The 15,359-nt window shown below is 39.9% G+C and overlaps 2 protein-coding genes across 2 annotated transcripts in view; both read right to left on the reverse strand.

Moving 5' to 3' along the window:
* Nucleotides 1–1,118: 1,118 nt before the first annotated feature.
* On the reverse strand, nucleotides 1,119–3,498 carry LOC118430230. Its single transcript, XM_035840939.1, has 2 exons — nucleotides 3,432–3,498; nucleotides 1,119–2,870 (listed from the first exon to the last, which is right to left on the reverse strand). Exons 1-2 carry the CDS (start codon nucleotides 3,496–3,498, stop codon nucleotides 1,951–1,953), a joined length of 987 nt encoding a protein of 328 aa, XP_035696832.1. The 3' UTR covers nucleotides 1,119–1,950.
* A 625-nt stretch (nucleotides 3,499–4,123) lies between these two features.
* Nucleotides 4,124–15,359, reverse strand: part of LOC118430231 — a 50,801-nt gene continuing 39,565 nt past the window's right edge. The window contains exons 22-23 of the mRNA XM_035840940.1: nucleotides 14,732–15,103; nucleotides 4,124–5,851 (exon numbers count right to left, since the gene is read on the reverse strand). Of these exons, the coding sequence (XP_035696833.1) occupies nucleotides 5,841–5,851; nucleotides 14,732–15,103 (383 nt within the window). The 3' untranslated portion in view covers nucleotides 4,124–5,840. The remainder of the gene's footprint in view (nucleotides 5,852–14,731; nucleotides 15,104–15,359) is intronic.

Raw genomic sequence — 15,359 nt, forward strand, 5'->3', positions numbered from 1 at the left:
TAGAACACACTGTATCAGAGCCAAAAGGTTTACGGAGCATGATTTTTTCCATTAGTAAAACGCGGAAAAAAGCGGGTACAGACATTATCCATCTTCTATCTATTTTGCCTCAATCGGCGTGCATATTACTACTAGAGCCAATTACACATTACGAAGAAGGTGTTTTCTTCCTTTTGTTCCAACATTTCTTGTACTTGGTAATTCACCCTGCCAAGTACAGGTAATTGTGTCTGTCTGACAACCTGTCACAAAAAAAGCCACCAGTGTCTACTAAAGAAAATCTAAAAATACATGACCCAAACAAAAGTCCTAGTTTATGGGGGCAATAAAAGTTTTTATGGACGGAAAAATAACACATGCGGTCACATGTTCCAACAATAACAAACAGATGTTTCAAAATTGTTCTAAATAAAGAGATATTTGTACCGTTACTTTCCCGATGTTCCAACATATCCAGATAGGTTCAAACATGTTCAAACTTTCATTTTCAATTGTTTGAACAATTTGGAACTTTAGTGGCTGAAATATTCTTTTTACTTAGAATAGTTCAAACTTAATAAAACTATTATTTCAAACCCCTCCCGGTGACTAGGAATGGACTCTACTACCTACCTCCATAGTCTACTACTAGCTGTGCATTTAAGAACAAACTTGTGATGTAAACATAACGATATTGAAATTTGATATGGAATGATACAATGTTCAGTGGTTGCACTTTTAATGCATGTTGTCATCACTGTTTTGATGGAAAATCGGCAGAAAAATTTTTGAATATTAATTTTGCGTATATGTTTGTGTGGCAGAGTAGATCTTAGAAAAGTAGAAAAGTCTCACTTCAGACCGCTGAACTCTAAAACTCTGTAGAATGTGTTAATAAGTGCTAATCTATACTTGTCTAAGTTTATTGATATCGTTGCGTTTGTACAATTACAGTATCATTTTAAAAACATCAGAGTCCAGATACGTTTAGTTCTATTGTTTAACTGAAATTTATCAATAGAATGCTCAATGTATGTCATCTTTAGAACTAGATCATAATATCATATATATTCACCATTAGTTGGATGGTCAATTATGGTCGATAAGGCGTCAGAAGGATGACGGCTGAGACACAACGGTTTACCGGTTTCGACCTTTTATTCAAAAGTCTTCATCAGAATGACAAGAGAGTGGTACCGCACTGGCTTTTATAGCCTCTACTCTAGTTAGGGCAGGGTGCCCTGAGCAGTTAGGGCAGGAGATAGCCAATCAGATTACAGGATGTCATATTGCACTAGCTATGTGGCCAATCAGAGTATAGGGTTCAATGGCCAATCAGCTTACAGGATATCGTTATGCACTGGATAGATCTGGCCAATCAGAGCGTGGTCCATTGTTCTCCCGGCCAATCAGCTTATGGGATGTCATCTTGCACTGGCTGTATGGCCAATCAGAGTATTGGGTTCAGTGGCCAATCAGCTTACAGCATATCGTTTTGCACTAACTAGATTTGGCCAATCAGAGCCTATGTCTAGTCAGGTCAGGGCGCTCTGAGCGTAGTCCATTGTTCTCCTGACCAATAAGGTAGTTCGTCTCATAGACGATTGTTCTACTGGCCAATCAGGTTACATTTAGTGCCCTATGCCCTTTGTTCTATGACATCATCCGTTAGGCGGGAGATACAGACATGGAGTGCGGTACGGCTAACTATGAGCACTTGTACAGAGGTAAAAACAAGACTTGTCTATGCATACATGGCTGTGACTATTACAAAAGAGACAATAGTAAATATGCTGTAGTCTTAGCTTGCCGTGTGGAGAGGAGTTGGCCCCAGCCGTCCTTTGTAGAGTTGTCCTCAGGTGGAGTCTGTCGCGTCTCGGATCCGTTCCATGTGGATGGTAGGATGCTAGTGACCGGCTAATGTGGCGATTGAGTGTTCATTGGGTGACGGTCACGACGAGATGCTGCTCTTCAAACCCTGGTGATCTCTAAGGACTCCTGGTTCAGGCCCTCTGGATGTAGTGTTCTGAGTTGATGAATCCAGTAGGACTCCCGTTGCAGGCGGCGTTGTCTTGTGGTGTCTTCATGTCCTGTGTAGCGTAGTTTTTCGATTCCAAGAACTTCAAGGTCTGCAATGTTGTGATCTGTGAGGTTGAAGTGGGCTGATACCGGAGTGTCCTTCTTCGTGTTGATGGATGATCGATGGCCGTTCAGTCTATTGGCCAACGTTTGTTTGGTCTCGCCCACATATTGTAGCCCGCATTTCTTGCATTGGATGAGATAGACGATGTTTCTGCTTTGGCAATTGATGTGTTTCCTGATGAGATGACGCTCTCCCGTGCGGTGGCTTGTGAAGTAGTTGATCTTCTTGATGTGGGTACAAGTGGAGCACTTGTTTCTTCCGCACGGGAAGGACCCCGAAGGAGTGAATTTTTTCAGGAAGTTCTTGTCCTCCTTCGGGATCTGGGCTCTTACTAGGAGATCCTTTATGTTTTTGTTGCGGCGATAGGCAAACAGTGGTGAATCTTTGAATATGTCCTTGGTTCTTGTGGAGAGTTGCAGAAGGTGCCAGTATTTTCTGATGATGGTTTGTAGTGGCGGAAGGTGTGGACTGTATGTGGTGACCAGGACTGTACGTTCTTGTGGTGGTGTCGGCCCCTTTTCCTTCAGTGTGTCTTCGCGGGGGCGTTCTTGTGCACGCGTGATGGCGTCGTCCAGTAGGGCTTCTTCATAGCCCCTTTGCTGGAAGTGTTGCCGGAATTCTGCAGCCTTTTCCTTGAATCTGGGTGTGCTTGAGCAGATGCGTCTTAGACGTAGGAACTGACCGTAGGGAATCCCCTGCTTGCAGTGTTTGGGATGGGAAGAGTTTCTGAGTAGGTACTGGTGCTTATCTGGATGGTCAATTATATCGCGACTTCATCAATCTCATAGATATTTATAAGTCAGTCACCGAGCTTTGCGATGATATTCAATTTCCATGGGCTGGAGACATTTCTATGTTTCATGCTATTACACACACACACAGACACACACATACACACACACACACACACACACACACAGACACAGATACACACACACAGACACACAGAGACACACACGCACATACACATCATTTCACATATACTGGACGACACTTTTTTGTCATATTTTAGATATTTCGCAATGTTTTGAATAAATGAATGAATACATGCAGATAAAATAGATTTTCAAAAGCTATCTTGCAAATAAATATATCATTATAGTAGTATGGTAAGCAATTTATAACATTATGGGTCTGGATGTATATCTAAAATTCTTGTCTCATGCTAACACATACAGACACTCCGTTTCGCTGACAAGCAAAAAAGCACAGACTCGAACCAAACTGCAACCATTTGTAAGCTTTATTAGAGCAAGCAAAAACAACAAAATATTCAGCTTCCTTAACTTCGCCAGTCTCAATGACTGACAGCAGATATAGCAGTGTTGGTAACCGCTTGAGTCTTCAAAAGACTTGATAGTAATAACCTTTGTCATGTTTTTTCTTCTGAAGATGGGAATGGATTAAATGTATTTCAACAGCAATGGTCTACGTCTAGTTGTTACCGTTATCAACGTGTATTTTTCCAAATTAGGTCAATAATTCTTCCAACCTTATAACGGATAATGTGTCGTTAGCATACATTTTTGTATCTCAAGCTCTTAACATGTCACAAGCTCTTGAACATCCATATCAACCATCTCATCATAACATGATGGTAGAGATCCGCTGACGTCATTTATGTACAGAAGAAAGTTTACCATTTACAAGGGAACGCAATACAGTTGTTTTTAATATGAATGCATTCACATAAGTTGCACTGGGTCTTCCATATACGTGTTAACTCTGAGTCCAGAGTATAGGTTTCCCTTTGCCTTCTAGAGGGAACATTTTTTTTAGTTCTTACTTTCATGTTAGGCTTTCAACTGTATAGACTGGGGTCTAACTTTCGTTTACCGTTTCCTATGGTAAATTTATGCTTGCGAAAAATGGGACTAAATGATAAAAAACCTCTGTGCGTAGACGCTGCCACATGTATGTAGAGCTGTGTTGGACTAACATCCTGTTTTCTATGATACACGTGGCATTGGTCTCAACATGAGGTTTTTAGTAAAATACTAAGGTCATTGGAAAAAAAAGCAATACCTATTGGCACAGCGTCTACTTCTATGGCAGAATTACAATTATTTAAAACTTGATGCCTTCAAAACATTTCGGAAAACTTACAATCTGAATGTTGACCACTTTTCACCAAGTAAAGTTGGTATGATTTCTGCCATCAAAAGAAAATCGTGTGCCTCTATCGAAATAAATTGTAATAAAAAGTAATAACATGGACAAAGTCAAATGGCACAGCGTCTACCTCTATGACAAAGTCACCATTCATTTAGACTTACTCGCTGTCTTTCATGGTTTCATAAAAACTCACAATCTGAATGTTGCTCACTTTTCACCAAATAAACTTGGTATGACTAATGCCACCAGAAGAACATTGTGTGCCTGTATCTAATTAAATGGTAATAAAAAGCAATAAAAATGCAAAATCTATTGGCACAACGTCTACTTCTATGACAAAGTCAACCTTCCTTTGGACTTGTTCTTTTACATGATTTCATAAAAACTCACAAACTGAATGTTTCACTTTTCACCAAGTTAACTTGGTATGACTAATGCCATCAGAAGGACATTGTGTGCCTGTATCTAATTAAATGGTAATAAAAAGCAATAAAATGCAAAAATCTATTGGCACAGCGTCTACATCTATGACAAAGTCAACCTTCCTTTGGACTTTCCTTTTGGTTCTTTTACATAATTTCATAAAAACTCACAAACTGAACGTTTCTCTTTTCACCAAGTAAACTTGGTATGACTAATGCCATCAGAAGGACATTGTGTGTCTGGATTTTAATAAATGGTAATATAATAAAACGCTATGAAATATCCCTAAGCACATCGTGTTCTCGTATCAGAATAAATGGTGATAAAAACTATAAAATATGCAAAATATGTTGGTACAGCGTCTACCTCTATAACAAGATCAACCTTTCCCAAATTTGCTATCTTCCTAAAATTTAGGAATACTCCCACTCTGGATGTTGTAAATTTATCTGTCTATAGAGGGACATTGTGTACCTGTATCCAAATAAGACATAGCTAAAATTTAAAAAGTAAAAAAAAAGGTAACAAAGGTGACTGGAGTCAGTGGCCACATGTGAGCAAGAGTCATTTCAAATGCTTTTAGCAATCCCGAGAAGAAAAAGGAATGCAATTCGTGGTAAAGAGCTTCTTGTTATCGCATGACTTTAGTTAGATCAGATTTTGTAATTTGATAATTCTTAGAGTTACAGAAACGCACTATCAATGGTGTACAGCGGGTATTATGATATGAGTTAGAACATGCAGTAGAAGAAAAACCCATCGGTCTTGATGCGATGCTTATTGATCATTGAAAAGTATCAACATGTTTCAAAACAAATAAGGTAGCTCACAGAAATGTTGTTGAGTAACCCTTTTTGAGTTGGAATAAGTTTTAAAATTTCACATGATCACACTTGTATGTTCATAGCATCACTCTATATACAGTACAAAAAGAGTGAGAGAGATAGAGATAGATAGATAGATAGAGGAAAAGACAGGGCGAGAGAGAGAGAGAGATAGATATATATATACAGAGAGAGTGGGATAGATAGCAAGCTTGTACCGAAGAAAAGTAGTTGCCACAACCGGAACAGTCAGTAATATCCAGTCTTGTATCATCACTTAGCCGAGGAAATTCACCGTCAGGTTCCCATTTAGCATATGGCCCGTTTGGTGACGGGTACCCTCACCGCACTCGAAATCATCGTCCACCTAGGGTAAAACATAAAAAAAAGCAAATATTTCAAAGATATACTACATTTCTTTCTGGAGTGCATGAAAGTTGTGTAAAATGCAGCTTTAACGTTAATAGGAAAAACTTTGATAATGTTAAATGTGGAATGGTATCTTTGCCAAATGCCGAGGTAATTTCACAGTAATAGCGGCTCTCGATGTTGTCACACCTCACGTACCCATCAAGTTAAGACTTGAACATTTTTTTTGGTGTCACTGTAATCGCATCGCATCAAATATCAAATAATTACCTGCTTGAAAAAAAGGTATTGATTTTGGTAGGGATCTTTGTGATTACGGACCGATATCTTTAGAACCTCTGGAAAGATTTCGATCATGTTTGCTATGGGGATAGATACTGTGACCCACTGTGTGCGTATTAGAAGTTTGCTGCAGTTTTGTGGTTCGTTTGAAAAAAATATCTACACGCTTTTTTTACTTTTTTGAGTAGAGTGGTTCCAGTAACTGATAAGAAGTTCTTCAGTTTGTTCAAAACCGTGACAACGACAAGGCCCATGGTTACGATAACATTGACAAGTATTTCTAAAAATGATCACCCCGTTGATAGCGGATAAGGTTTCCTATGTATTTAATTCATTACTTACCCACGGCTCATTTCCCAAAATTTGGAATTTTGCCAATATCATATCAAAGAAAAGCAACTAACGACCGATATCTCTTCTCCCGCCTTATCAAATGTACTAAAAAAATGTTTATAAGCATTTGTACAATCATCTCATAAGCTGTAACCTCCTGTATCGTTTCAAATCAGTATTTATATAGGGTGACTCTACAGTTTGTCCACTTTACACAAACTATTTTAACTCTATCCAGACTGGGCTTTTTTGGCATTCCCTGGACGGGGAGTGGGGGGTGGTGGCTCATTCGACCACCCCTTCGTAAAATTAAAACGGCTTACTGTACGGTAAACAAATTTGCAGAGAGTGATGTGCTCATCACGTTTTATAATTAATGAAATGTTTGTTTTTTTCATTATGACATATATGACGTAACTATAACGTCAATACTTGATTTTTTTGCTAAAATGGGATTACCCGTAATGCCTAAATATTTCACACAAAATGTTAACATAAAAGGTCTCTTATCAAAATTTCAGTGTTTTAACTTGTTGTCAAAAGCCGACGCAACGACGTCAACAATGACTGACGTCATCAAGTGAAGTCATCTGTAGTTCAGCTATTCGCCATCTTGGATTATCAACCTTATTTTTTATGATACATATTTCTTAACATATAACGCTAAAACCCCATGGAAAAGGATTACTGGATCTGTAAGAAAATTCCAAACAGTGATGAAATCTGAGTGAAAATAAGCTGGTTACAGTATTCATTGTGATATTGTCGGCCAGCTATTTTGACCAATTACATAATCACATTAGCATGATTAATGTATATTTGATTATACATGTCACAGATATGCTAGATATTAAACACATATCAAAAGAAGTATAATTAAGCAATAAAATCGTTTTCATCAGGTTCAACTCCATGAGCCACTGACAGGCCCGTAAGTGAATTTTTGACAGATCAGAATTTAGGATGTCTGCGGAATCAAGAGGGTTCTTAACTATGTCGAGAAGGGAACTGTCCTCAGCAAAGATGTAGGGTTGCAAACGATCGAGACCATTTAAAATATCATTGATATATATATATGAGAAATGATAGTCGGCCCAAATATAGGTCCATGTGGAACACCTGCACTAATATTGAGCCAGGATGCACGATGGTCAAATTTGGCCCCAAAGTTTCCATTCGAACGTAGGGTATCGGGTTACCGGGGCTCCCCGCGTGCGCTCCGGGGAACCTGACAGTAACAGGAACATCTTTCAACAGATCATGGTAGTTAGAAAAGCAACCCCTCGCATGTGCCTCGTCGATATCAAATGAAAACTGGCAGTGTGTAAACGTCAAACCTTACTGGGCACGTGTGCTGCACAGTTTTGTCGCAATGTTTTCTAAAATGTGCCTAACTGGTTGATTTAGAAAGGGTGTTTGGTGGACCAAAAAAATAAATACCATATTTAGATTTGTCCTAAATTTGACTGAAAATCCAAATCTTTTATATCGTATAGGTAATAATATTAAGATCAAACTTTCTGTCTTAGGAATTTTTCAAATTCTACTTAAAACTATTTTTACAGCCAAGATAAGGTCGAAAAATCATCATTTTTTTTCAAATTTTCACACTCAAAGACTAGTAATTTAAAATTGCCACCATGTTTCAAAAATCCCTAAGACACAAAGCTGGAGATATTAGTTGTCGACAATATAAGTCCTAAAAGAGTTGATTTGCACGCGTTTTGTGAGCGATCTAAATACCATGTTTGGTCCGATGTCGAGTCGCACTGATAGGGACATGAAGTGATTGATACCGCCGTAAACAAGTGTTGTAATATCCAAGGTCACCGATAATGACGCCAGCAGCTTTGTTACATGTCACATGGTCCATACTAAGCGGCAGCAAAACTAATCTTGCCAAATAACGGTTTATATTTGTGAAAATGTTTGTTTTTCTGTCGACGCACGGCACCCGGGCAAATGAGGGCGTTTTCTGCGTGTTTACTGTAACAACCTGCGGATGTCCGCGGGTGACCTCCAATAGAACGCTCGTTCTGTTCGATCACGTCAGCGTTCTGTTCGATTACGTCAGATGGAACATGATTCGTGTTCTAAATCCCCACATAGAAGTCTGGAGATTTTGGGGCCAAATTTTACCATCGTGATGAACAATGACCATCTATGACAACACGTTGGGATCTTTTGCTAAGATAACTTGATATCCTAATGATGAGTGGCCATTCTCCTGTCAAATCTTTAAATCGTTTTATCTCATTCGTTCCTACACCAAATGACCTGAAATTTGGCACAAAGGTAGAGCGGATCAATACTTTTGGACAGTTTTAAACCTGCCTTTAAAATGGTTTTATGGATGCTTTAATGTCATTTTTGACCAAAACGTTATATTTTGGCCCCCTGTACCTAGTATTACAATCAAATGACCTGAAATTTTGTATAGCTATGCATTGGATACTTGGTGAAATGAACCTAATAAAATATTTGGCATAAACCACTTAGAAATAATCAGTTTCAGCACTTTTCTGAGGGGGAATTGGTGAACTCCCGTGACCACACAGAGACCCACACCTGCAGCGGCCTCGGTTTTAGCGAGAGTTGATTTATTTAATGAGCCAGGCAATCAGTGATGAGGAAGGCGAATTCTAATTAATATTCATCAGTGGGGCCTTCGAATCCCGTATAATTTGCCTGGTTTTAGATTAAAGTTTGCGAGGGTTTGGAGTTCAGACAGGGTTCTTTGAGCGGTAGCGGACGGTACGCGTGCCTTGAACGTTAGATTTCAAGTCTTAGTCGTTCAATTTACCAAAATTCCACATAGCAATATCAATTATTTTCGGTAGATTTGACTTTAATATGGTTATTGAGACAATCAAGAAAATGTTACTTGGCGGAAAACGCGGGAAAATTGGTCAGTTTGCGTTTAGTTTTGATACGTAAATTTGACAGTATTTTTCAGAACTTTTGGCGACGCCTCAGGGGCAGAGGCATTCTTTATAGCATTACGATCGCTTTGAAAATATTCCTAAAATTGCACGAATGCATTCCCTATTAATTGTTCTTGAGGTTGCCTTTGTCTGTTTGGTCTTTTGTCAGAACAGAAACGGCCTTTTTTTTAATCTTTAGAGCAAATGTCTGTAAGGATCAAACAATGGTGGCAAAGGTAAAAAAATCGATTTGGCTCATATTTTGCACAGTGATAGTACTTGGTCCACAACCCCTCAAAATAGCTTTCTTTTAGATCAAAACTCCTTGTTGCCATGGTAACGGGCCAACAAAGTTTTCTGGCCATATTTCCGCATCTTAAAAACACGGAAATCGGCATACTTCACGGCATTGTCACTCCAACACCTTCTATTGTATCGTCAAAACAAAACAAGATCTGAATAGACCAACATTTTGGCTTTTTAGAAAATGTTGTGAAATTTTCAACGAGATAAAATTGAGTTCTTGGGCAGCATCAAAACAATACAATGTTTCAAGCTTCAAAATAACTTAATTTTCGGCCCAAATTTGTAACGCCATAAGTGCCGAGCTGGTAATTTTTTTGACTTGAAATTTGTACCCTGTATAGATGATTGATATATCTATCAAATGCATTGTTGTAAAGTTTGGGCCAAATAACAATTTCTCGATTGTCTCAACTAACCCTACCAAAGTCAAATCTGCCGAAATTGATTCATATGAAGTTGCCATGCGGAATGTTGCTAAATTCAATGACAAAGACATGTATTCTAACGTTCAATGAAAGCGTACCGTCCGGTACCGCTCAAATGACCCTGTCTGAACTCCAAATCCTCGCAAACTACAATTTTAAACCAGGCACAGGACAGGAGAAAGAAGAAACATTACGAACACAATATATTTTATCATGCTACGTATTGCTAACATATAGATAATGCACATAGTATCTTCCTATATTCTTTGCAGTACCCTTTATTTGGGTAACATAAATTTCAAAATCCTCCAAAATATTCATGGTTGCGTCTACATACACACGTGACAATGTTAACCAACCACCTTTAGTTTTGGAAAATCGCGCTTTGTTTGGCAAGTGTTGTGTCATTAGTTGTTTTAATACCAATTAGCGACGAAGTGGTCCTTCCTCTTCGCTGATTGGCTGGCGGCGCAATTCAATTAATTAGCAGACCGACACCTGCCACCTGTCGCCCAGGGCGGGAGGTATTGCTTTGTTTGCCTTATATGGAACGCACTGAACGCCGAGAATGGCCAAAACAAGTCCCGTAAATTGGAGAATGACAAGAAAATCCCCAAATATATCATTTTGAAGAGGTTTATGCCAAAAATTAAAATTACACATGTGTCATTTGAATTAGAATCTAGTGCACCCTTTTACCCGAATTTAGATCATTTGGTTTTAAAACCAGGGTACAGGAGCTAAAGTCGTGCGTTTCTGGTCATAAAATAGCCAAATAGTCGCAAAATTCAGAATTTTGTTGTACTGTATGCCTAAAGTTTGATGTATCCATGTGCGCATATGTGTATGGCACTCCTATACTAAATTTCAGCTCATTCGGTTGTAATACCAAGGTACAGGAGCCAAAAGTGTCCTTTCTTGGTCAAAAATTGGCCAAAAATCGCAAAAATAAGAATTTTGTTCTACTGTACACCAAAATTGTTATTGAATTTATATGGGGGCATTATCAAGGCACATCTGTGTCAATAATCAGCTCACTTGGTTGTAATACCAGGGTACAGGGGCCAAAAATATACAGTTTTGGTCTAAAATTTACCCCCAAAAAACTTAATAAAACCTCTTAACGGGAACCTGGACTAAATATTGTATCGAACATAGTACAACGTAAAAGAGCGCGCCGCTTCCGGGTCCGCTCAGTTGTGCTCGGGACGTCATTCTCCTGCATTGCGATATATTGCATATCCTACACTTTGGGGGAGTGTTTTATAATGCAATCATTATGATCAGTGCTAAATAAAGGGAGTCATTTTCCCATGTCATAAGACTTGGTACTACGTACCTGGCATTGTCTATAATATATGGAGTAGATTTACGACGCAAGTTACGTCGTAACTTGATGGTTATTATACTTGTAAAAGTACGACCAATGAGTTTGTGAGAAAGATCAGACGGAAACTTTACCCGGCATTGCATTTTTTCAACTGATATGGTAAAGGAGGCAACCTTACAATGCTCATCGTACTACAGTCACTGCCTGAGACCACACTCCAAAGACGCGACATTCAACGCATCGGTAAGTTTCTCTGCTCGTTTAGTAAGCATGCTTACAACAAAGGTGTCTGACATAAGTTGCGAATATCTACAAGTAAGTAAAGTAACTTCTCGGGCGAACGATATAGGTGCAACTAAACTTTGAAAACTCTGAGGTCTTAGAGAGTGTCTGAATCAGTGTGGTGTTGCACTTTTGGGGTGAAGGTACAAGCGTCACAATGCACGTCCCTGAAAAACTGACGGCGACTTCGAAGGGCGCCAATATTTTTGCGTGCTGGAATATAAGACTACAGTATTTCAATTGTCAGTGTCAGCAAGATGTTAAAGGAAATAAGCATTGTCATAGATAGCCTGTTTAACTCAAATTTCACAGCATTCTCAGTATTTCTGTCGAACTCAGAACGTCAGTAAACGAGGACGGGGGAATTTGAACACAAGAACACTGTGCGACTGCAGTTGACCATTTGAATCGCATCCGCCATCAGTGATTGAGGTAATAACTGATTAGTTAACCCTCAAACACCCGAGTGAGGTCCATTTGGACCCCAGGCGTACATTTTGAAGTGCCATTTGAACATTTTTGATCTGAAGAAAAAATCCTTCCGTGACTTTGTCAGTCAACATGTCTTATACCTTCTCCTAGGTTTTCGCAAAGATTGGTACAATAATGTGGAAATTATAAGGAAAGCTCTAGCTGTTCATGAGTTATGCGACATAAATGTTGCTGAGGGCCTAAAAATTCCCCTATCTGGTCGGAATAGGTTTAGTGCAAAACGTGGTCCTTATGAACTTTGCATAAATTATGATGATGAGTTGGAAAACAGTTCGAGCGGCTCCTTGCTTCTTCTGCCCCTTCCTTACTTCAACAATGACGGTTCAGTCACTTTGGAGAAAGACACGGGTTGGGAGTGACTAGAAACCCAACGCCGCTAATGGTTTGGAGGTCTTGGGTCACGCAAATATAAGGGTGGGGAATGGATAACATAAAAAAAACGCTGTTGAAAACAAAATAACAAACTGTCCGGGTGGGAGGGGGGTACGGTACAAGATTGCCAAGATTTTTGCTCTATCTAACAAAAGAAACAAAAAAGAGAAAATAAATCATACTCTAAACCCTGTGTACAATAAAGATGGCATGTTTGGTGGCCTCTAGGTGCTTCTTAGTGGCAAGTATACAAAAGTAACGGGTTCAGCACTGAATCAATGGGTCGAATCGGCCTTAGCACCGGTTTTCCAGTGCTGAAGAAACGTCAGCACTGGTTTTCTAGTGCTGAACGGCCATGTTCGAGTGCTGAAACTCCCTCAGCACTGGAATTCCAGTGCTGAACCCAATGCGAGCACTGGATTTCCAGTGCTGAACTTCTTCGAGCACTGGCTTTCCAGTGCTGAACTGCCGTCAGCACTCGGGTGCCAGTGCTGAACTCGCGGTGGAGAGGCGGCGAGCCAGTTCAAAGGTTATTCAGCACTGGTTATCCAGCACTGGTAACCCAGTGCTGAAACCGCCGTCAGCACTGGAACCGAGTGCTGATATACAAAAGTAACGGGTTCCGCACTGGATTTACCAGTGCTCGGGAACTTTTCAGCACTGGAAGACCAGTGCTGTAAAAACTTCAGCTCTGGGCTTCCAGTGATGACGTTAATAAAGCACTAGAACGTTCCAGTGCTGAACGTAATATTCGTGTAGCATGCGTCCGTACGAGGAATTTCCTTTAGACTTAGATATATCTGTGCGTGTTATTTAATCTCCAAGCAGATCTTGCGTGGCACTAGCTTTTACTAGCTTTAGACTAGAGTAGACACTTGTGATGTTGTTAATTGTGTATACAGTTAATGGCACTCACGTTTCGTTTCTTTTGGTCAATTGATACAAAAATTTTAAATCAACAAATCACATATTCTCTTTGTGGCAAACAAGTAGTGTCTTTTTAGTCAGCGGTAGACAACTAACAGTTGGTCTATCTGTGTGGTAAAGAGATCGCTTGTTTTTTTTTTACAAAGAATATATTGTTACAGGTGGACGACACATTCTGCTTGTGCGGCAAAGAACCATCATTTAAAAAACATTGTATAATACAGTTGTCGATTTACATTTTGTAGCAGAATGTAAGTTCTTTTCACCAACTTTATACATTTTATACTCGGTTTCCAGTGCGGAATATTTGTCAGCACTGGATTTCCAGAGCTGAAACGTCTTCAGCACTAGAAATCCAGTGCCGATTGTAGTCTCAGCACTCGGTTTCCAGTGCTGACAGAAGGGCTTCGATTGCTGAAGCTGCCTCAGCACTGCTTTTCCAGTGCTGACACCGGCTCAGCACTGGACTTCCAGTGCTGACGACCACTTCAGCACTAATGTTCCAGTGCTGACAGAGGAGACCGTTACTTTTGTATATTTGCTTCTTACTGCAAGGATTAGGTTGGATTCAAAATCCCTTTCAGCAAGAACTGAAACCATTTCCTCCATCTTGGCGTGACCTCTGACCTTGTAGTAACAATCAAAGCAGGCTAACCCTGGTTAGGTTCGTCGAGGCAAGTTCATTAGAAACAACCAAATAATAGTTTGGACAAGCATATCAAATTATATAGCTGGAATTTGTTGATCACCCACCTTCTGTGTCTGTCTGTTGCCAAGAAATCCCGGCTAAACCAAAAATAAACCAAAGATTATCCGGCTGATAGACCGGACGCCAGGTTATCTAAAGTGTATGGGTGACATCCTCCAGAGACTCAAAATTTAACAATCCACCCAGAGGTTCTATTGTTATGGTGACCACAAATTTCCGAAACACAAACACACAAACAGCCGACACACCAAAAACTATACATCCAGCTCTGGAAATCCAGTGCTGACAACTTCGTTTTACAACACCTAACCACATACGAAATATCATAACAATCCATCCAGAGGTTCTAGAGTTATAGTGGCCACAAATATCCGGAAACACAAACACACAGCAGACACACCAAAAACTATACCTCCATTTTTCATTCAAGAAAAACGTTCTAAGTAAGAGTAGTAAGTTAAAACAAGGAGGTTAAAAGCAGAACTTCTCAAAATACCTTTGGCACAGAAGGCGTACTTGTCCTGCTGTCCATTGCCGTCGGCGCACCGGCGTATCGGCTGTGCACCACAGGCGGCACCACCATGCCAGTTGTTCATGAACTGGTACACGTCGTACATCTGTGGACAGCCGTCAAAATTAGCACCACACAGCTGCTGGGATACTTCCTTCATGGGGTTATAACAGTCCAACAAGCCTGTTTGGAAGCACGACGAGGAGGAAAATATACAGGCGCTGTCCCCGGAACACGGCGTCACGTACCCCGCTGCCTCACACGTTGCCTTCACCTTGTTCGATGTCATATCTCCAGTTGCAGGTACCTTGTAGTAGTTCCAGCCCTTGTAAGATGTCAGATATGAGGCATCTCGTCCTGTAAACAGGTAAAGAAAAAAAATGTCAACCAAAACCTCTGAAACAAGAAAGCTTCTGAAAAAAGCTGGCCGGTGCGTTTTTGGAAAAACCCTGGATGCAAAACAAAACCACATGAAAAAAGAGTTTTTAAACATCGAAGTACTTAATTGGTCTTCGTCTATTAAAAAAAAAACATTACATGAGATTTGTCTAGGAAAGGAAAATAAATGTAGCAAGTGGGGTTCGAATCCATGATCCACGGCTGCAAAAGCAAA

Source organism: Branchiostoma floridae, chromosome 14 (genome assembly GCF_000003815.2).
Source record: "Branchiostoma floridae strain S238N-H82 chromosome 14, Bfl_VNyyK, whole genome shotgun sequence".
NCBI lineage: Eukaryota > Metazoa > Chordata > Leptocardii > Amphioxiformes > Branchiostomatidae > Branchiostoma > Branchiostoma floridae.